The following is a 23,087-nucleotide window of genomic DNA, read 5'->3' on the forward strand; positions in this document are numbered from 1 at the left end:
CCTAACCCTTTCAAACTAATGGGAAACTTTTTTTTCCATGACTAAGGCCTTTTTTTACAGATAAATATCTTTACAGAGAATTTTTTTCTTGGGTAAAACATCTCCCAACTTTATTCTTATGTTGTGCATTTTATTCTCAAAGGAAAAATAAGTTGTTAGATTGTGGCTCTGATTTTTTTCCCCATGTAAAGTTATTGAAAATTCAGAAGTCTCTCTTCATAAAAAAAAAAAAAAGTGAGATGGATGTTTTTTCAGTGTATGAAAGACATTGCTGTGTAATTTTATAGGAAAACAAAAGCATATTGTCATATATTGTAATTTATTTTTCGCAAAATATACATTTGCTTTTTTTTTCTTTAGGAGTAGGATTTTATTCTTAATTGATGACAACTTTCAAAAGATGAATGCATTTAGTCTCCAGTTTAATCATAAAATACGCTTCCATACGATATTAAAGCTTTAAATGCAACTAGTCATGTATTTAGTTTTTATTACAAGCAGGTTTTAGTGTATTTGGAGGCTTTAAAAGAAATTGTAAAAACGTCAGGCCTCTGTAAAGTGTTGCGCTCTATTAAGAGTGGAAGAAGAAGCTTTGGTGCTGTTTGACTGGATACTCTGTTGTGTGTCTCTGCGGTGTGATCTCAGGCCCAAGCCCATGACTCACCAACTGTCCAGTCCCGACTTCCACGGTGAGGAGAAGGAGCAGGTGACCAGCATCGGGCAGATCAAACCCGAGCTGTACCGGCCCAAAGGCGACTTGGGCGACGGCAAGCAGGGCGAAGCCTGCGGCAAGATCAGCTTCCTGTTGCGTTACGCCTTCAAGTGAGCGCCAATCGCAAACACACACCCACGCACATACACGCGCACAGGCAAGCCGAAGCGGTGGGAATTTGCTGAGTCAGCATCTGTGTTAAGCCTTTATTGACTTTGTGCTTTCTCACCGCCTTCAAAACAGCCTCAAATCCTCCCAAAACCTCTCCAAGGTTACTTTCACCTCTAATAGTTGTCGTCATTGTCTGCGCAAAAAACACGATCATCCTACAACACAAAGCATAGCAAAAGGCAAACAATCGTCCTATGGTGATAATCTTAGGGGACGTAACATTATGCACACCTGCCTGACAGTCTAAAGGAGGGGTATCAAACTCATTTTTGTCACGGGCCACACTGAATTTATGGTTTCCATCAGAGGGCCGTTATGACTGTCTTCTTCTTTTCCTTTCGGCTTGTCCCGTTAGGGCCTGAACAGAGGGCCATTATGACTGTGGAACCCTAAAAATCTTTAACCGCCTCATGAAATGGTTAATGCTTAGAGATACACCAAATAGAATTAGGGGCTGCACTGCAGGAGAAACATGTTTTTTTCTACATGAAAAATGTCCTAATCCTAACCATTTTCTGAGACGCTTATCCTCACGAGGGTCGCCGGAGTGCTGTAGCCTATCCAAGCTCTCAACGGGCAGGAGGCAGGGTAAACCCTGAAATGGTTGCCAGTCAATCACAGGGAAAAATGAAATGTCCAAACCAAAAAAAAAATACAAACATTCATGCACACATTTTCTGTTTTATTTCAACTAATCTTCATTCCTCTCCTTTCCCGAGCGTGCCTCCATCTTTCTAATTGTTCCTCCGCCTGCTCCCTGCTTTCACTGCATATCACAATATCATCTGCAAACATCATACTCCAAGGGGATTCCAGTCTAACCTCATCTGTCAGCCTATCCATTACAACCGCAAACAGGAAGGGGCTCAGCGCGGATCCCTGATGCAGTCCCACCTCCACCTTAAATTCTTCTGACACCTCACCGCTGTTCTGCTCCCCTCATACATGTCCTGTAGTATTCTAACATCTTTCTCCGCCACAGCAGACTTGTGCATGCAGTACCACAGTTCCTTTGTTGGTACTCTGTCATAGGCTTTCTTTCTGTGTCTACAAAGACACAATGTAGCTCCTTCTGACATTCTCTGTACTTTTGCACAAGCATCCTCAAGGCAAATAATGCCTCTGTGATACTCTTTCTAGGCATGAAACAATGCTGTTGCTCACAGATACTTACTTCGGTACTGAGTCTAGCCTCCACTACTCTTTCCCATAACTTTGTTGTGTGACTCATCATCTTTATTCCTCTATAGTTTCCATAGCTCTATGAACATCCCCTTTGTTCTTAAAAATGGGGAAACTTTTCCGCCATTCTTCTGCCATCTTCTCTCCTGCTCGTATTCTATTGAATAAGTTTGTCAAAAACTCCACAGCCACCTCTCCAAATTGCTTCCATACCTCCATTGGTATGTCATCAAGACCAACTGTCTTTCCATTTTTCATTCTGTTCAGTGCCTTTCTAACTTCCCCCTTACTAATCATTGCCACTTCCTGGTCATTCACGCTTGCCTCTTCAACTCGACCTTGTCTCTCATTCTCTTCTTTCATTAACTTCTCAAAGTACTATTTTCATCTAGTTAGCACACTACTGGCACCAGTCAAAATATTTCCATCGCTATCCTTAATCACCTTTACTTGTTCCACATCCATCCCATCTCTATCCCTCTGTCTGGCCAACCTGTAGATATCGTTTTCTCCCTCTTTCATATCCAACCTGGTGTACATGTTGTTATATGCCTCTTGTTTAGCCTTCGCCATCTCTACTTTTGCCCTAAGACGCATCTCAATGTATTCCTTCCGCCTCTCCTCCGTCCTCTCCATGTCCCACTTCCTCTTCGCTAATCTCTTTCATCGGATGACTTTCTGTATTTTGGGGTTCCACCACCAAGTCTCCTTCTCCCCTTTCCTACCAGAAGGCATCCAAGTACTCTCCTGCCTGCCTCTCTGAGTACCTTTGCAGTCGTATTCGAGTCTTCCGGGAGCTCTTCCTGTCCATCGAGAGCCTGTCTGACCTCTTTCCGAAAGGCCACACGACATTCTTCCTTCCTCAACTTCCACCACCTGATTCTCTGCTCGAATTCATTTCATACGCAATGCGAGGAGGAGTACTTTACCATTCCACCCTAAGTCATGAACATTTGGAAATCTGCCTGAGGCTGGCTGTCAGCAGCTACTGTCTATGCACATCCCAGGTAGATTCACTTCAGTGCAAGTCATTGGGGTAATCTCAGGGAAAGACGAAAACATGTACGTTGTTATTTATATTGACTTATGCAAGGTACATCGGCATACATTGGTGCTGAGCTATGTCGGCGGACCAGAATTTTAGCTCACTAGTATTTTTCTGGGCTCTCAAACCAGACATGGTGCCCCCACCCAGCTTCGCCCCCCTCTCAAACAGGGCACATGGTCGGAACCTCCCCAGCTCCCGGAAAAAAAACAAAAAGTAGTAGATCGCGGGAGGTTGTGCTCCTTGAAAAGTAGATCTTGGGGCAAAAAAGGTTGGGCACCTTTCAGCTAAACAATTCTTGAAGAGAAAAAAAAACATTTCCAATTTATTTTTGGGGAAAATATCTGTTTTTTTTAACAAATAAGATTTTGAAATAATCTGTCTATTTAAAATAATGTTTAGGTTTTTTTTTGTTGCTTCAAAAAGGCTGGAAGGGCATCCTGAGTGTGCCTGAGGTTTCAGAGAACCACCAGGGTTACATACAATGAAGGTGGTGTGCCGCCCTGACAAGCTATCTGCTATTCCCACGCCGACCATGTGTCGGCTTTTAATGGGTCGGCCGATTGAATCTTTGTTCCCGGAGGAACACGAGAAATATTCACTTCGTTGTTGTGGCGCTGGCAGGATCTGTTAGTGTTATCATGCGTTAGCAACATGCTAACCCACACACATGCACACACACACACACACACACACACACACACACACACACAACACACACACACACAACACACACACACACACACTCACTGTGCCTCAGCTCGAGTTAATGAGGCTGCAGTGTGAGGAGCATCGTATCATAAATCATATTGCAGCCTCATAAATGGGCCATATGAATGCTTTTTATCACGAGGCCAACCCGTCGCCGCCTAGCTAATTCCCGCCATGTGTAAATGTGTGCCAGTGCGTGTGTTGTTGTGCTTTCAAGCGGCTCAGCATTTATAATTCATGCACTGCCTTTTACTTTTCTGACCGTCAGCATTTTGCGGCGCCGTTGTGATGCCTCATCGTGTCGCCGCCAACGCCGCTGGTAGCCAGACAGCCAGCTTGCGGCCCAAAAGTGTTTTTGAAAACCGTCCACTTTGTCAGTGACCCTGCATCATCACTGAGAAGACAAATAGCTCGCAGGCTGTCCGCCCAGTTGAAGGTTACCAAAATATTAGGCACAGCTCTCAAAGGGATGCAGAATACTTCCACATCATAGTATGCTGTAAATCAGAACAGTACAAAATGCTTTGTTACATTCAGGCTATGTCCACAGAAATGCAACTATCCTTAAAAAAGTTCTTTTTCTGTTTCATTTTGTCCACATCATGAATAATTTCCTTCCATTCACTGGTGTTTTCATTAGGCCTTTTCGACAAATGACTTTCTTCAAGTTTTTGACTGGCTAAAGGAAAATCATCTGGTTCTCACAGACACCTGGTAGCATAGTAACATTTTGAAAAACACTATTGTTTTGGCAAAAGTTATCTTTGTCCAGCTGAACTAAGTATTGTACACAACACATGAGGAACAACTGAGTGGGAGAACTAGAAGCCACAACAGCACAAAACTTGTGAAAGTTGAATGTAGAAATAATAGAACTATCCATCCAACCATTTTCTTAGCCACTTATCCTCACGAAGGTCATGAGGAGTGCTGGAGCTTATCCCAGCTGTTATCAGACAGGAGGCAGGGTACACCCTGAACTGGTTGTCAGCCAATCGGAGGGCACATAGAGACAAATAGCAGCACTTACAATCACAACTGAGGGCAATTTAGAGTGTCCAATTAATGTTGCATGATTTTGGAATGTGGGAGAAAACCGGAGTGCCCGGAGAAAACCCACACAGGCACAGAGAGAACATGCAAACTCCACACAGGTGAGGCCGGGATCGAACCCGGGATCTCAGAACTGTGAGGCCAACGCTTTACCAGCTGATCCACCGTGCCGCCCCTAATAGAACTTCTTCTTCTTTTCCTTTCGGCTTGTCCCGTTAGGGGTCGCCACAGCGTGTGATCCTTTGCCATCTTAGCCTATCTCCTGCATCTTCCTCTCTAACCCCAACTGCCTCATGTCTTCCCTCACCACATCCATAAACCTTTTCCTTGGTCTTTCATGTGGTCTTTTGCCTGGGAGCTCCATCCTCAGCATCCTTCTACCAATATACTCACTCTCTCGCCTCTGAAAATGTCCAAACCCTCGAAGTCTGCTCTCTCGAACCTTGTCTCCAAAACATCCAACTTTGGCTGTCCCTCTAATGAGCTCATTTCTAATCCTATCCAACCTGGTCACTCCGAGCGAGAACCTCAACATCTTCATTTCTGCCACCTCCAGTTCTGCTTCCTGTTGGCCAGCCTCACCACTGTTTTGTAAACTTTGCCCTTCATCCTAGCAGAGACTCTTCTGTCACATAACACACCAGACACCTTTCGCCAGCTCTTCCAACCTGCTTGGACCCATTTCTTGACTTCCTGACCAAACTCTCCATTGCTCGGGATTGTTGACCCTAAATATTTGAAGTCGTCCACCCTCGCTATCTTTTCTCCGGGTAGCCTCACTCTTCCCCCTCCACTTTTCTCATTCACGCACATATATTCTGTTTTACTTCGGCTAATCTTCATTCCTCTCCTTTCCAGTGCATGTCTTTCATATCACAATATCATCTGCGAACATCATGATCCAAGGGGATTCCAGTCTAACCTCATCTGTCAGCCCATCCATTACCACTGCAAACAGGAAGGGGCTCAGAGCTGATCCCTGATGCAGTCCCACCTCCACCTTAAATTCCTCTGTCACACCTAAGGCACACCTCACCATTGTTCTGCTGCCATCATACATGTCCTGTACTATTTTAACATACTTCTCTGCCACACCAGACTTACGCATGCAGTACCACAGTTCCTCTCTTGGTACTCTGTCATAGGCTTTCTCTAGATCCACAAAGACACAATGTAGCTCCTTCTGACCTTCTCTGTACTTTTCCAGTACCATCCTCAAGGCAAATAATGCATCTGTGGTACTCTTTCTAGGCATGAAACAATACTGTTGCTCGCGAATACTTACTTCTGTCCTGAGTCTAGCCTCCACTACTCTTTCCCATAACTTCATTGTATGGCTCATCAACTTTATTCCTCTATAGTGCCCACAGCTCTGAACATCCCCTTTGTTCTTAAAAATGGGAACTAGAACACTTTTCCTCCACTCTTCAGGAATCTTTTCGCCCGCTAGTATTCTGTTGAATAAGTTGGTCAAAAACTCCACAGCCATCTCTCCAAATTGCTTCCATACCTCTACCGGTATGTCAACATGACCAACTGCCTTTCCATTTTTCATCCTTTGTAGTGCCTTTCTGACTTCCCTCTTAGTAATCATTGCCACTTCCTGGTCCTTCACACTTGCCTCTTCATCTCTTCCTTCTCTCTCATTTTCTTCATTCATCAACTTCTCAAAGTATTCTTCCATCTATTTAACACACTACTGGCACCAGTCAACACATTTCCATCTCTATCCTTAATCACCCTTACCTGCTGCACATCCTTCACATCTCTATCACTCTGTCTGACCAACCTGTAGAGATCCTTTTCTCCTTCTTTCGTGTCCAACCTGGTGTACATGTCTTCATATGCCTCTTGTTTAGCCTTCGCCACCTCTACCTTTGCCCTACGTCGCATCTCGATGTACTCCTTTCGCCTCTCCTCAGTCCTCTCAGTATCACACTTCTTCTTCGCTAATCTCTTTCCTTGTGTGACTCCCTGTATTTTTGGGTTCTACCACCAAATCTCCTTCTCCCCTTTCCTACCAAAAGACACGAAGTACTCTCCTGCCTGTCTCTCTGATTACCTTGGCTGTCGTTGTCCAGTCTTCCGGGAGCTTCTGTTGTCCATCGAGAGCCTGTCTTACCTCTTTCCGAAAGGCCGCACAACATTCTTCCTTTCTCAGCTTCCACCACATGGTTCTCTGCTCTACCTTTGTCTTCTTAATCTTCCTACCCACCACCAGAGTCATCCTACACAATAGCATCCTATGCTGTCGAGCTACACTCTCCCCTACCACTACTTTACGCTCTGTAACCTCCTTCAGATTACATCGTCTGCACAAAATATAATCCACCTGCGTGCTTCTACGTCCGCTCTTGTAGGTCACTATATGTTCCTCCCTCTTCTGGAAATATGTGTTCACTACAGCCATCTCCATCCTTTTTGTAAAGTCCACCACCATCTGTCCCTCAAAGTTCCTTTCCTGGATGCCGTACTTACCCATCACTTCTTCATCGCCCCTGTTTCCTTTCCCAATATGTCCGTTACAATCTGCACCAATCACAACTCTCTCGCTGTCTGGGATGCTCAGAACTACTTCATCGAGTTCCTTCCAGAATTTCTCTTTCAACTCTCGGTCTCATCCTACCTGTGGGGCATAGCCGCTAACCACATTATACATAACACCCTCAATTTCAAATTTTAGTCTCATCACTCGATCTGATACTCTTTTCACCTCCAAGACATTCTTACCCAGGTCTTCCTTTAAAATAACCCCTACTCCATTTCTCTTCCATCTACTCCGTGGTAGAATAATTTAAACCCTGCTCCCAAACTTCTAGCCTTACTACCTTTCCACCTGCTCTCTTGGATGCACAGAATATCAACCTTTCTCCTAATCATCATGTCAACCAACTCCTGAGCTTTTCCTGTCATAGTTCCAACATTCAAAGTCCCTACACTTGGTTGTAGGCTCTGTGCATTCCTCTTTTTCTTCTGACGATGGATCCGGTTTCTTCCTCTTCTTTGTCTTCGACCCACAGTACCTGAATTTCCACCGACGCCCTGCAGGTTAGCAGTGCCGGGGGCGGGCGTTGTTAACCCGGGCCACGACCGATCCGGTATGGGATTCTTTTAGATGAACGCTCATATTTGTTTGGCACAGTTTTTACGCCGGATGCCCTTCCTCACACAACCCTCTGCATTTATCCGGGCTTGAGACCGGCCTACAGATTGCACTGGTTTGTGCCCCCATAGGGCTGCATTGCCGCCCCTAATAGGACTAATACTTAGTAAATAAGTAAAACATAAAACTGCCAACAGACAATGCTGCCTTGAGATACAGTTTTAAAATACCTCAATGCTACACACAAAAGTCACTGATGGTGTAGCGGTACACTTTCCTGACTTCGGTATGGGCAGTGTTGGAACCCTTCCAGATCAGTGATGGTGTCGATATCTGCCCTGTGATTGATTGGTGACCAGTTCAGGGTGTAGTCGTCCTTTAACCTGAACTTAGCTGGGTGAGGCTCCAGCACTCCCACGCCCCTTACGGGGATAAGTGACTTGAAAAATAGATAGATACTACACACACACTGCCAAACAATCATATCTCAGATCATCTGCCTCAATTTAAAAGAATAATCTGTTCCATCCACTCTGATAAACATTTCTCAAAATGTTTTCCATAAGAAAATTAAAATAACACTCCAGTATTTATTTAATTTCATAATTAATGTAAAATGGAATGTGAACAATTGAACAGTTTGTGCAACATGATATTTATAGCACAACCTCAGTTGAGCAAACTAAACAGCTTGGCACAAGCACTTGGCCTTCGTTTTTGAAGATGTCTCCACTGTTTAGATTTTTGGGGGAAGTTCACTACAATCGTCTAACACTTGTAACCGTGGAACTTAAAGTTTAATTTTTTCTTTACAAGAGGTTTACGTATTTTTGAAAATTGTTTTTTGTTAAAATTATAATACTGCAAGCTTTTTGTATAACTAAATAATTGGGATTTTACCCAAATGTATTTTTTAAACAGAGAATATAATATGAGGATTCCAAAAAATGTTTTTTTTCATCTAGAATCCTTTCTCCAATAAAATAACATTTGTTCAATAATGATTTTTGAAAAAACAACTTTTTTTCCCCAAAAATAAAAACCCAACTTCATCCATGAAAATAATGTAATTTAGGTTTTGGGAAAAATATGAGCTTATTCTTGAATTACATCCATCCATTTTCTGAGCCGCTTATCCTCACAAGGGTCATAGGAGTGCTGGCGCTAATCCAAGGTATCTCTGACCAGAAGACAAGGTACTCCCCGAATTGGTTGCCAGCCAATGGCAGGGCACAAAGAAACAAACAAGCATTCACGCTCAATTCTGTGGCGGATTTACAGTCTCCAATTAATGTTGTGTGTTTCTGGGATGTGGGAGGAAACTGGAGCACCTGGAGAAACCCCACGCAGGCACAGGGAGAACATGCGAACTCTACAGAGGTGGTGCCGGGATTTGAACCTGAGTCATCAGAACTGTGACCCAGACACTCTAACAAGTTGCTCTACCGTGCCGCATCTTGAAGTGCAGTACATATTTTTTTTTTCTATAAACAGTTTCCTCTCTAAAAACAACAACATTGTCAATTAATAATCTCTTTCTGCTCAGGCGCAAAATCAGTCATTCGTTTAAATGAAATAATTACCGTAAATTTTAAATCAGATTAAACTCTGTACTGGTTGCTTTGTGGTGATCCCGGCAGACAGGGAAACAGAATTTGTCCAGGATTTGTTCACTCACTCTGTAGTTAATGTCATTTCACTCACTTCCAGCATGATTGCATGCAATTGCTTCTAATTGTTTTAATGGAGGTGAACACATGTGCGGCGATTGACCACTCGGTCGCTCGGTTGCCGTGTCAGCCCAAAGTTCAAGGCGGTTGGCTAATGAAGTAGCGACACGCCAGCTAACAAGAGCAGACGCCGCATAACGAGGTCTGATTAGTGGCCGTCTGCTAATTAAATACACAACACTGAGATGCGCACATGCTGGTGTGGTGCTATTCTGGTCCATCGTTGCTCCAGAGACATACAACCTCCCACCTTGTTATCTGTGTACACAGCCAGTCCAGGTGTGTGTGGGCCGAGCATGTCTGGTGTATTAGTCTAAACACTTTTATTTGTGTCTGTCCCTGCGTCAGCACGGAGCAGCTGGTGGTGAAGATCCTCAAGGCTCTGGATCTGCCAGCCAAGGACGCCAATGGATTCTCCGACCCCTACGTCAAGATCTACCTGCTGCCCGACCGCAAGAAGAAGTTCCAGACTAAGGTAGGCTTACGTAACTAAGGTTTGCTACGTCATTGGGCTACTGTAGAAGAATTTTGTCGTATGGATTTGTCAGCATCAATAAGGTTATCTAGCGGAATTACTGTCTCAAAGCAATTTCAGCGAATGGATTCAGACCTTACTTGATTGTTGCCAAGGCTGTTGTAGACATGGAAAAAGGAATCTTGTTTTATGGAGTTTTAGGTTATGTTGTGCCATTGCTGTTTTGTGTCTCTCCGTAGATGATGGATAATTATTCAGACCCATTGGCTTGACAGGCTGCTGTAGACCATTCGGTAGCATTAATAAGATTCTTGTGCGTAATCATTACATGAATAGGCTGCTGTAGAAATAGCAACGAGAACTTTATGTGGGATATGTTACCATGAAAAACATTATCGTGTGTAGCTGCTGTGTATTGAAGCAACCAAATATAATGGATGGGGGTCAAACCAGGCTGCAGTTTAAATGGGCAGATGCTGACCTTGAAACAGGAATTTTGTTTCATGGAATTTGGGTTACCTTATGAATTTGCGAAGCATAATGGAATCAGGCCCAACTAGTTTCCTGGTTAATCAAGCTGCTGTAAACGTCAAATCAGGGATTTGTTAAAATCAACAAGGTGATTTTGTGAAGTCACTACTGTAAATCTTGAGGCAATGTCTCGAGGCTCAACTAGTTTGCTTCATAAATGGGCTGCTATGGACACTGAAAATGAGAATTTTGTTATCTGGAATGAAGATTATGTTGCGTAGTCCCTACTGTATGTTTTGAAGCAACAGTCTAATGGAATCAGGACCTCATTTAGGTCACTGTCTCATCATCGCCCGCTCCATCAGCTTCCCGTTAGCTCGCACTGGTAACAGGAGATGATTCGGCGCTAATAGTAAGCAAGAGTGACAGATCCTCTTAAGCTGGCTTTAGACGACTGAGTAAGCACCAGAAACAAACACGTTGTCGTCGTCTTTGTCACTTTCATCAAACGCTTCAATTCCTGCAGTAAACAAAGACATCAATGTACTCAATTTAGCTTCTCTACGGCACCAACTGGAAATCACATACTTTTGTGAGGCAGAATATGAAATTTTAAACCAAGGTCAATTAGATTCCTGCTCCATGCAGGAACGCGGTAGAAATTTAATTTTGTGCTCTGTGGCAGAATGTAGAGGTTAATCTACTTTCAAGGACCTTTTGGTGGGTACGACCTTGCAATTAATCAAATGCAGTACTAATAATGTAGTATGTGTGGGGCCTTTTATTTTCAACAAATTCCGGAAAATGCCAGTTGGTGGGCTGGATTTGTGGGACTAAAACGCCGTGAAGCATTAAGTGGCAATGACGCGATAACAGCTGGAGAGGCGGCCAGATAAGCAGCAAGCATCATTGAAGGTGTCACGGGAATTAATAGCTTCTGTGGAAACTGTGTGTGTGTGTGTGTGTGTGTGAACATTCGTGTTTCATGCACATTCCATTTTTCATGCCTGAGGAGAGACTGTTCAAGAGGGAACAGGCAAAAAAGAAAATGAAATGATCTAAAACAAATACAACAACAGCATCAGCACTACAACTTCAGGAATCACCTCTACGTGGTCTTGGAGATAGCAAAGAATTCCTGGCAATAACGAGAGAACTCGGGTTCATTCCCACAGCTACCAATTGGACTCCCTGCTGTTTCTCTTGTTGCTCAACAACAGCAGCAGCAAGAGATGCTCGGGTATCAAGGAGAAAAGAGAACAAAAAAATAACCCAAAAAAGTCGAACACTTGGAAACTGGTAGTGTAAGTTAGTGTTAGATATAGGGAGCGTAAAAGATAGCAAAGACTTGCTAAAAGGTGGTGAGAAAAAGATTATCACGTGTTGGAAACTCGTTGGTGAACCCAAAGATGAATTAGGAGAAACAAGAGAGCAAAAAAGGGAACTACACTTGTTGGAAACTGTTTAGGTAATAAACAAAAGAAAAGAGAGTGCTAAAAGCAATTTAAAAAAGGGCAACAACAATACCTGAAGCAACCTGTCTGGGCAATTTGGTGATAAACAGAGAAAAGAAACCAGAATTCACGAAGAAAGGCAATACAAGATAGGACATTGTTAGGAAATAAGGTGATAAACAATTGAAAAAATAAGAGACCAATGAGTAATAACAAAGCACATCAACCTCTGTTCCAAGAGAGTGCAAAATCTAATAACCAAAGACAACAGCAAGAATTGTTGATACCTGGATGAGGAACCTGATAAGTGAAAAACAAGAGTGCAAACAGAAAAAGCAAAAAGAAACAACACCTGTTGGAAAATGGACATGGAGAACAGAGCTCCAAAAGGGATTTAAAAAAAAAAAAAAACACCTTCCGGAACATGGTTGGAGAGCCTGATGCTAAAGAAAGAGATAACTTGACCTCCTTCTGTTTTGTGTATGTTCCTGTAGGTTCACAGAAAGACACTGAACCCTGTGTTCAACGAGACATTCCAATTCGGTGTGCCTCTAAATGAGCTCCACTCCCGTAAGCTTCACTTCTCTGTCTATGATTTTGACCGTTTCTCCCGCCACGACCTGATTGGACAAGTGGTGGTGGACAACCTGCTGGACTTCAGTGAGGGCAGTGGAGACAAACCAGTATGGAGGGACATCGTGGAGGGCACGGCAGTGAGTCACCACGATTTGTCATATTCTTACAACTCCAATCAAAGACAAAGCAACCAACCAATTCGGTTCTCTTTGTGTTCACATTACTAATGTCACTTTCTTGCCATTTGATTAAAAAAAAAAAACATTTGTCTTAAAGTAACACAATTTCTGTTCTGGTCCAATCTAAGGTAGAATTAAAAGGACTTACATTGATTTGATGAGTTTTTTTGGTAAAGAACTTGCATAAACCTAAAAAGACAAATGCAGATATAACATGGCTAACATGGACCTGACTGATTTCTCAGGTCAAGAATTCATGTAAACATTTTCAGTATCTCAATTAAAGGACAATCAAATATCAGAAGAAACTAAATAACTGTGGATCTAAAAAAGTATTGACCTTAATGGTTTCTGAGGTAAAAAGAAAAATATGGAACTGACTTTCAGGTAAAGAACTGAGAGCACTAAGTAAACTATCGTATCCATCCATCCATCCATTTTCTGATCCGCTTATCCTCACAAGGGTGGCAGGAGTGCTGCAGCCAATTCCAGCTCTCTTCGGACAGGAGGCAGGGTACACCCTGAATTGATTGCCACCCAATTGCAGGCCACATATATACAAACAACTATTCATACTCACATTCACACCTACTGGAAATTTAGAGTCTTCAATTAACCTACAATACATGTTTTGGGGATGTGGGAGGAAACCGGAGTGCACGGGGAAAACTCAGGCAGGCATGGAGGTGACATGACTCCATACAGGCAGGGGCAAAAATTTGAACCCCTGACCTCAGAACTGTGAGGCAGAGGTTCTAACCAGTCGTTCACCATCCCCTCTGTAAACTAAATAGATCAAATGGAGTTGAATAACATAGACCTAAAAGGACTCATGTCAATCTGACTGGTTTCTAAGGTAAAGAACTAACATGGACATGACTGATTTCTCAAGTAAAGAAGCATAAATCTCAAAGGACTAATGGAGAGCTAAATTAACTAATCCAAACCTGACTGGTCCCTCAGGTAAATAACTAACGTCAACCTAAAGGGCAATTTATGCTTTCCCAATTGGACGTCCACAGACTGTAGATCCAACCGTATGCATTTCCGTTCATATGTTTGGGGGTTTAGTACATGTTCCATGCGTGTGCATTGGTCCACGCATCCCCACTGCACACATGAATGTACTAAATTTTCACCCCGCAGAAGTGAAACAATATAACATATCAGGAGCAGGTGATGATATTTACATCACTTGGACCAATGCACACCTTGTGGACATGCAGGCACGGAAAGTATGAATTGGCTTTAACAGCACTAACATAAGTCGAGAATGACTCATATGGATCTAAATGTACTCATGGGGGACTCAACAGATAAGGGCCATATATTGAGCCAAAACAAACATTGGCCTAAAATAATTAAAAGGACCTGACTGACCACTTTGTTTATATTGGAGTGGTTAAACCAGAATGAGACCTTATCAAACAACCAGTTCAGGGCTGAGCACTGCTGACTCGGGGTCTGATTAATAAAATCATGTTTAGTAGTTTGCCTTTTGCAATGTGAGTCTACTTGGATGTTTTTAAATGTAAATTTCATGTTCACATATTGAATATTGATCCGCTGTTGTTAAGTCATTAACCCCTCTACTGTGTGCCGTTCTGGTGTGTTCCTTCAAAGTTACTTTGACATGTAATGTGCATACTGTTGTGCGCCTGATTGGCCAACTGATCAATGACAGATTTGTGCACTTTGCAGATGATGAAAAAGATGGCTAGAGTCCATTGCAAATGAAAACATTATACAAGAGAACTCTTGGTTGTCTGATTTATTAAATAATTGCAGTCTTGCGGAGGAAGTATTGATCCTAAATGGATGTGAAGCCTAAAAAATACAGAGTTGTCGCCTGCGGTTGGGAAAGACAGATTGGCTCATGATTTATTTAGAGTGACACATCACCCAGCCCCCTTAAAATCTACTAACCACCTTCTTCCCGTGACCTGCCACCACTATCCTCCTTTGACTTCTGTTTTTATCTGAATCCACAGGAGAAGGCCGACCTCGGGGAGCTCAACTTCTCACTGTGTTACCTGCCCACTGCTGGCAGACTCACCGCCACCGTCATCAAAGCTACAAACCTGAAGGCCATGGACCTGACTGGTTTTTCAGGTAAAGCATTAGCATAGATCAAAATGGACTACCATGGACTTGACTGACATTTTTTTTTTTTTTTTGGGGGGGGGGAAGCACCATGTCGTTTTCTTTGGTAAAGTACGTGGAACAAAAATCACTAATGTGGACCTGACCGATTTCTCAGGGAAATCACTGACCTAGACCAAAACATTTGTCTGACATAGACATGAAACTTTTTTTGGGGGGCTAGCTAGTTTCTTGGGCAAAGGATTAACTCATAATTTCTTAGGTAAAGAACTTTTAGAAAAATATTTCTTTGCACTTTTAAAATATATTTATTCTATTCCACTATTTGCAACATCCTATGAACACTGCTGGCGGCACGCCTCGACTAGCTAGTATCTTTGCCTCATAGTTCTGACAACTGAGGTTCAAATCCAACCTCTCCTGTGTGGAGTTTGCATTTACTCCCCAAGCCTGTGTGGGTTTTCTTTGGGTACTCCAGTTTCCTCCAACATCCCAAAAACATACATGGTAGGTCGACTGAAGATTCAAAATTTTCTGTAGGTGTGAATGGTTGCTTGTTTGTATGTGCTTTGCGATTGGCTGGTGGCCAGTTCATGGCGTACCGTCTCTCGCCACGAATCAGCTTGGATAGGTTCCAGCACGTGTGCAGGATAGATGAAATTTTGTGTATGAAAAAAATGTAGTTTGTTGTTGTAACCATGAATGCTCTTCTAAAGTATATTTTTTTCTCTCACTCTGATATTAAAATATTTCAGAACAGGCAAAACATGATATGCTGGGGAGTGACACTTTCATCAAAGCAGGAGCACCTGCTCATGTTTGTATTCAGTATATAACTTCAGAAAAATAGCTTGGGTCTTCTTAGCAGTGGCTAACCTGGTTCTATTTGATTATGTCCTTGCATGCAAGTTTTAATACAATTGTCTCTCATTTTCTTACAAAGTGATTCACTTGTCTCGTCTATTAAAGGTTTACATTTTGCATGTGACAAGGACTGTGAGTGAGTATATTAGTAGAAGAGTGCTGAGGATGGAGCTCCCAGGCATAAGATCCAGTTTAAGACCAAAGAAAAGGCTGATGGATGTTGTGAGGGAAGACATGAGGGCAGTTGGTGTTAAAGAAGATGTAGGAGATAAGCTTAGATGGAAAAAGATGACACTTTGTGGCGACCCCTAACGGGACAAGCCGAAAGGAAAAGAAGAAGAAGAAGGACTAATGTGAATCTAATGGTAGCCAGTTTGTTGGTTAAAGGACTACACAATATCCAAACAATTTCTGATATAAATGAGTACTTGGAAGTATTTGTTTTTCTCTGCTGTAGGACTAAGACAAATTTGACCAGGTTTTCTCAAGGAAAAGATTCGACAAGGCCTGACTGGTTTTCTTTAGAAAAGGTGATCCTGATCTTATTTTCAGCCTGCGCAGCGTAACTTTGTTGTACTTTTGCTTCTGTAAAGCAGCATGAACATTCTGTCTTGTTTTTACAAAAGGAAAGGGGGACCTGTTGGGCGCCATCTTTGACTGACAGTTGTTTTATTACTCGTCAATTGGGGAGCAACAATGGTGGTGGCAACAGAAGCGTTAGTGTTAGCAGCATTGCCCTCCTGGAATAAATGAGATAGCAACTGTTATCACCAGTGTGATCCCAACCGTGCAAGACAGACGCTCGGGAAACAGAAAGTGGGAAGAAAAAAAAAAAAAAATACAACGGCGTGGGCAAGAGTGTTTCCCAGAATGGCATGCTGAATGAATAACAAAGCAAATCAACCTGCTAGTTTTTATCTGCCAGTTTTCCCGACATGACCTTACTTTGTTTTGTTCCAGTCTAATTTATGGAACGTCTGTGTTCTGCTCTTCGCTTTAGACCCTTATGTAAAGGCCTCGCTGATCTGCGATGGTCGCAGGCTGAAGAAGAGGAAGACATCCATCAAGAAGAACACTTTGAATCCCACCTATAATGAGGCGCTAGTGTTTGACATTCCTAATGAGAATATTGAGAGTGTTTCCATCGTCATCGCTGTGATGGACTACGATTGGTGAGTCTTGTTGTGAAGCTGGTGAGCCCAGCATGAGTAGTTGTGATTGTTTTGTTTTTTGTATGTGTGTGTGGTCAGTATCGGTCATAACGAAGTGATCGGGATGTGCCGCGTTGGCAGCGACGCTGATGGCCCGGGGAGGGACCACTGGACTGCCATGTTGGCCAATCCACGCAAGCCAATAGAGCATTGGCATCAACTTGTGGAGGTAACTTGCGCACAGTTGTTGGTGTGGAGTTTCGAGGGATTCTATGACCTTACCAAGCCTAAGCCTACCCCTAAAACTAAAGTAACCATTTGGCATTAACCCTCACCCTAACCTAACGCTAACATTAGCCTTCCCCCCTGGCCAGGAAAAAGCAATTGGTACATTTGTGTCGACCAAGGGCGAAGCGTCTCCATCTTCTAAGCCGCACATCGTGGTGGACAGTCCTCACTCCGATTAAATGGGTCAGTACTTTTTTGCATCTGTATTGTCTATTTGTTTATTGACTTGCATCCTTTGTTTGGTTTGTAGTTAGTTAGTTGGACTTCTGGCAAGACTTCCTCAAGATGCATGTTGTTGGGCGGAATGCTAGCAGAACAACTGGTCAAGTGTGTAAAAGCTGGGCCGGACAGCGAGGGTAATGGAGCAGTTGTCACTTGTGAGTGTTCTTAGGTGGACGCTTGCATTTTAATACATGTTATATGCCTTATTCAAGGGCATCCCAAGCAGCCATATTGCTGCATGGCATAACAAGGACAACAAGTTTACATTCACGGTGACATTGCAAGTGTAAGAGCTTGGATTTGGTTTTACTGTTGGAGTTAAAGTTTGGTTAAGGCAAGGTTCGGTCTAGGCATTTGGATTAGAGCTACGGCTAGAGTTAGATTTTGAGATTAGAGCTGCCATCAAGGTTAAGTCAGAGGGTGAGGGCTAAACTTTGGTTAGGGTTATTGTCTTGAGTTTGAGGTTCTGTTGGGTTAGTGTTGGTGCTACAATACGCATTTGTGTTAAACGTTAGGGCTTAAGCGTGTAAAACCTTGCGTGCAATGAGTCTGTCAGATGTGGGCGCGCTCTAAACTTCTTATGCAATGCCTCAAAGCCTTTTCTCTCCCCTCCCCAGTAAAAATGCCTGCTGTCAGTGGCCTAGTTCCTTATTATTTCCTCTTTTTCTGCAGGTCCACACAGTCGCTCCACCTCCAAATATTTCTTTTTTTTCTCTTCTCATCTGTGAACACATCTTTTTCCATCAAAGAGAGACAAGCAGATACAGTCGACGTTTTTGTGCTTCTGCTCAAATCGTTGACGGGAAAAAAAACACAACCACGCAACAGCTGAGACAAACACACTAATACAGTTAGTTTGCTGTATGTGCGTAGTTGACATGTAGTTATTGATCTAGGAGGCGTGTGATGTGATAAACTGTAACAAAAAGTACATGCATTAAAAAACAAAGCCATGCTCAAATGGTCACCTGGAATGGGACCAAACCTCTTGTACAGACTCAGAAAAGAAGACATACCACATCACACAAGGTAGCAGGACTTGTTGCCTTCTCCGGGCCTTCCCTGAGTCCAATGCAACTGACCCTGCTCCCCAAATGAAGCAGGACCAACCTTGTCTTCATTGATATCAGAGGAGTGGCTGACTGTGGCCTGAGCACGTTACCTTGTGTCTGTCTTCCTCACGTATCCTGTTGTCGTCATGGCATCTTCTTTTACCATTCCCAGGATGGAACGTTCTGCTGTTTTGTACCAAGAATGCGAGGGACGCCCAACCCCCCCAAAAAAAACTGTTGGACTTTTCCCACGTGGATACATCCCCCCCAAAAAGGACTTGATTTTTATCATCATCTTTAGAATCATCAAGTCATACACATCGGTGTTGCTTTTATCCGTGTGTTTCCGTGTTTGTGGGGGTGTTTGTTTTGTATTCGTGTGTTTGTGTGCGTGTGTATGTATGTATGTATGACACTGTGTCCTAATGACCTTCTGTCTTCATTACCCACCCACTCAACTCTTTATCAACCTCTGATTTTGTCCCCCCCAAAACATCCATGAGTCCCGTCGTACTTTGTCGCAACGATCCATGCTGTTCTGGATACAATATCCAGATATAAGAACAAGGACGTTTACTCGGACTGCAATGTAAATGAAATTACTATTTGGGTTATGCCTTGGGGATTAGGGTTGGAATTTAGTTTCAGACTGGTTTGACTCCACCAAAAAAAACGTTTTCCCACATAAACTCCATAAATTAGGTTTGGGCTAGAGCTTGGGTTAGGGGCTAAGAACTTAACACCATCAAAACATAGAACATGGATGTGTACATGGACTGTAATCAGAAACTTTATTTGAACCAATGGTAGAACTAGGGTTGGGTTAAATTCCATCGATTAGGGATTGGATTGAGATGTACATTTACATAGACTGCAACCTTTACCAAATCTGCTCAAAAATGTTTTTTTTTTCCTTTCTGTGAGCTGGGGAAGCTGTGGAGGTTAGGTTAGAGCAGTGATATCAAACTGGCGGCCCAGGGGCCATTTGCGGCCCACAAGACAATATTTTGTGGCCTCCACCTTAATGTTAAAGTTTAATATTCTTGCAACCCTAGGGTTTTTTTTTCTATGAATGGCTCTTTTACAGGGTTGTGATGACAAACCTACTGATCATGGTAGGGTATATGACTCTCGGGGGCGTGACATCAACAAGGCTTGATACAAGCAGAGAAACATTTTTCAGTAAGTGAAATTTGCAGTTTTATTAGTAGTTTTGGAAAGAAAGTGTTTACACCAGCATGCTTGTTGATCTTGTTTTGTGTTTTAAAAAAATCTGAAATATGATTGAGAAGAAATCCAATTTAAATTGCATGAACAAATGCCTGAGCATCTGTGGCCCAGCCTCAGCCAGATTCTGAAAATTGAATTTAAGACCCCTGGGTTAGAGTGAGGGTTTTGCTTCAGGTTTTAGTTTGTGATTGGGTTAGGATTAGTTTAACTCACCACAATGAAATTTTCTGACGTAAACTTTGCCTGTAAAGATTTTGGGGTTTGGGCTATGGCTCCCAACACCACCAAAGCCATATTTTCCCACACAAATCTCATAGATTCAGGACTTGTGGGTCTTGCCAGCAAAGAGTAGACAGTTAAATTGCTTTCACTTGTTATCAGCAACTTTGTGTCTGCGGGACAACTTAGTGAGATGACAGTGTCCATCTGTCATGTAATCGCTGGAAAGAAGGGAGCCCGCTAAGGTGAGGCTAGGCTCAGGGATATGGCTTTGGCTCATACTTGTTAGAGCAAAAGTTTTGGGACAGACCTCTTAATCAAGTGGACAAAAGTTACCACAATCTACTACAACTAATGTAGATCTAACATGGACCTGACTGATTTCTCCAGTCAAGAATTCATGTAAACATTTTCAGTATCTCAATTAAAGGATAATCAAATATCAGAGGAAACTAATTAACAGTGGATCTAAAAAAAATATTGACCTTAATGGTTTCTGAGGTAAAAAAAAGAAAAATATGTAACTGACTTTCCGGTAAAGAACTGAGAGCACTAAGTAAACTATCATATCCATCCATCCATCCAATCTCTGAGCCACTTATCCTCAGAGGCGTCGCGGCAGTGTCAGAGCCTATCCCAGCTATCTTCAGGCAAGAGGTGGGGTACACCATGAACTTGTTGCCAGCCAATTGCAGGTTACATTGAAACAATCAACCATTTGCACTCACAATCACACCTTGTCTTGCAAATTTGACACACCATGAAGAAGATTGTTTTTAATAACCCTCCAAAATTTGAAGCGTTATGAAAATAGCCAAGTATATTTTATTATGTTCTTTTTGTTCTCGAATGCTGTGGGCCTTGGATGCATTGAAAACACACCCCACTCAATTCTCAATCCAGTACCAGTAAAATGATGGTTACTCCGTATAGCATGTTTCTTCTGCATACACTGTATATCAAGTCTAAGCTGCAAAAATATATCTGCTTAAACTCTCTGCTGGCTTGAATATATCCCACGGAGGTGTCACAGAGCTTTTCCCCCCTCATTATAACGAGGCAATCTAAAGTGGCCACGCCAGCCCATTTGACTTTTTCTTCCCCCCAGCCATGCTCGCTATTTTGTCTTTCTCGCTGAGACGTGCGCACACTCGGTGCTGACAACAAGATGTTCTATAGTGGCCGTGGAAAGGAATATGCATTTTCAAAGTGCAGTCATAGGTAGCCTGCAATTGTGCCAGATAGGCGCTGATGCCAACAAAGAAAGGTGCTCAGGTTCTTACATAGTGGAGGAGTGGGCGACTCATGCTAGACTCCAAAGTACAGCACTGGGCCCTGATAAATAATAATTCAGAAAACTGAAATTGTGAAAATTACTTTTTACGCAATATCTTCACAAGTGAGTAGAGAGTAGACTTTTCTGTCTTTCTGTGCTTTTAGTAATTATCTTCAATGTTTGAAGAACATCAACAAGAGGTGCTCTTAATTTGATATCATAGAAGAAGAAATATACCCCTTCAACTTCGAAGTGAAATGTTAATCATAAATTTAAATGCAAGGCCTTACAGTAGCATTTTAGAGATACTGATTGCATTGATTTTATGCAATAGCTGAAGTAAAATACAAGAAAACTCCTCAGCCTACTGATCTTGCAGTCTGTGTAAAAGCCCTCTTTCTCGTGCATTCATCCATGTCACTGAGCCCCTACGGCCTCCCACCCTCTTGCTCCCAGTGTTGTGTAAATCTGTTGTGCTTCGCTATTTAGTGTGCTCTACAAGAACCCCGGTGACGGCAATAAAAAATACAATGAAAAAGTTGGGGTTTTGATTAAAGCGTTCATCTGGGAAATTACACAGATCTCTGTATGTGAGTGTGTGTCATGTGACTTGTACATTATGGATCAGCTTTGTCTGAGTAGAAAAGTTATTGATCCGGTGGTCCCAAGGCTCCATGACTCTCACCCTCTCTTCCTCTCGTCAGCTCATTTTGAACCCACTTAACCACCATTCTGCCACCTCATAACCCTCCCTCTCTCCTTGGCTCCCTCGTCCATCTTTTTCATTACTCATACCCACCATCTTGGCCCCCACACTGGCTGTCTTGTGGTGTTATGAATGGTTGCAACGGAGGTTTGCATGCTTCTCAATTAACACGAATGATGTCAACCCAATGAAATGACGCGATGCTCAGAGCTATAAAAATAAAATGTAAAAAAAATTTAAATAATATGATGAACTTCTTACTAATACGACTAATGACCACAACAATAATAATGATGTGTGGGGGAAATGTGTGTTTTCTCTCTGTGTCAGAATTAAGATTATTTAACAATTTGGATTATTTTTTTGAATAAAAAGGGTTTATTCACAAGTGTGTTTTTTGTTTAAGCCGGGGAGTGATTGTTTCAGTCCAGGAAGAGTGAAGCAACGGTGTTGGAAATAAAAGCTATGTATCATGCAGCCCACTTTGTGTCCATGCCTTTTATTCAACATGTGTGTGTGATGCTGAGGCTAACCATAGACGAAAACCACAAAGAAGACGTTTGCAGAGGCGGGTATTAACGCGTTACATTTACTCCGTTACATTTACTCAAGAAACATTTGTGATGAACTGTACTTGTCAGAGCACTTTAAATCCACCATAGTTTTTACTTTTACTTGAGTATTTATGTGAAGAATGACCGAGATGCTGTTTGCTACTTTTATTTATCCACTCTTGCACGTGTAGGTCTATTTTTAGACTCCATCTTCAACTTCAGCATAGGGTGACGTTGCGCCAATTCAATGTAATGTCTAATCTCATTTGACTACAATTCACCAATCAGACGACTCAAGTCAGTCACATGACCCTGGAAGTAGCCTTTGCGAGACAAACAAAATCACTCATTATGGGGGAATACAGCTGCATGTGTGTTTACAGACTCTAAAAAACAGCAGCTTTATCATGTAGCTCTTCAATTGTGACTGCCCAAACTTGGATGTTTCAGCCCAGTTCTAAATTGAGAAAACGCCTTGGGGTAAGATACTGTAGGGATTTGCGAGTTTGGACCCTACGCGTGTTCACTGATCGAGGAAGAGGTGACTAATGATTAGACAA

General features: G+C 42.5%; 1 protein-coding gene across 5 annotated transcripts in view; it reads left to right on the forward strand.

The window, feature by feature from the left end:
* syt3 (synaptotagmin III) overlaps nt 1-22,450 on the forward strand; it is a 54,726-nt gene extending 32,276 nt beyond the window's left edge. For 4 of the 5 annotated variants that reach the window (XM_061846299.1, XM_061846298.1, XM_061846296.1 and 1 more), the window contains 8 exons: nt 646-822; nt 10,056-10,182; nt 12,602-12,820; nt 14,854-14,974; nt 16,830-17,001; nt 17,080-17,209; nt 17,355-17,451; nt 18,163-22,450. In XM_061846299.1, the coding sequence (XP_061702283.1) occupies nt 646-822; nt 10,056-10,182; nt 12,602-12,820; nt 14,854-14,974; nt 16,830-17,001; nt 17,080-17,209; nt 17,355-17,447 (1,039 nt within the window). In that variant the 3' untranslated portion in view covers nt 17,448-17,451; nt 18,163-22,450. The remainder of the gene's footprint in view (nt 1-645; nt 823-10,055; nt 10,183-12,601; nt 12,821-14,853; nt 14,975-16,829; nt 17,002-17,079; nt 17,210-17,354; nt 17,452-18,162) is intronic. The other variant, XM_061846300.1, reaches the window with a different exon arrangement.
* Nucleotides 22,451-23,087: the final 637 nt, after the last annotated feature.

This window comes from Syngnathoides biaculeatus, chromosome 16, assembly GCF_019802595.1.
Source record: "Syngnathoides biaculeatus isolate LvHL_M chromosome 16, ASM1980259v1, whole genome shotgun sequence".
Taxonomy (NCBI): Eukaryota; Metazoa; Chordata; class Actinopteri; order Syngnathiformes; family Syngnathidae; genus Syngnathoides; species Syngnathoides biaculeatus.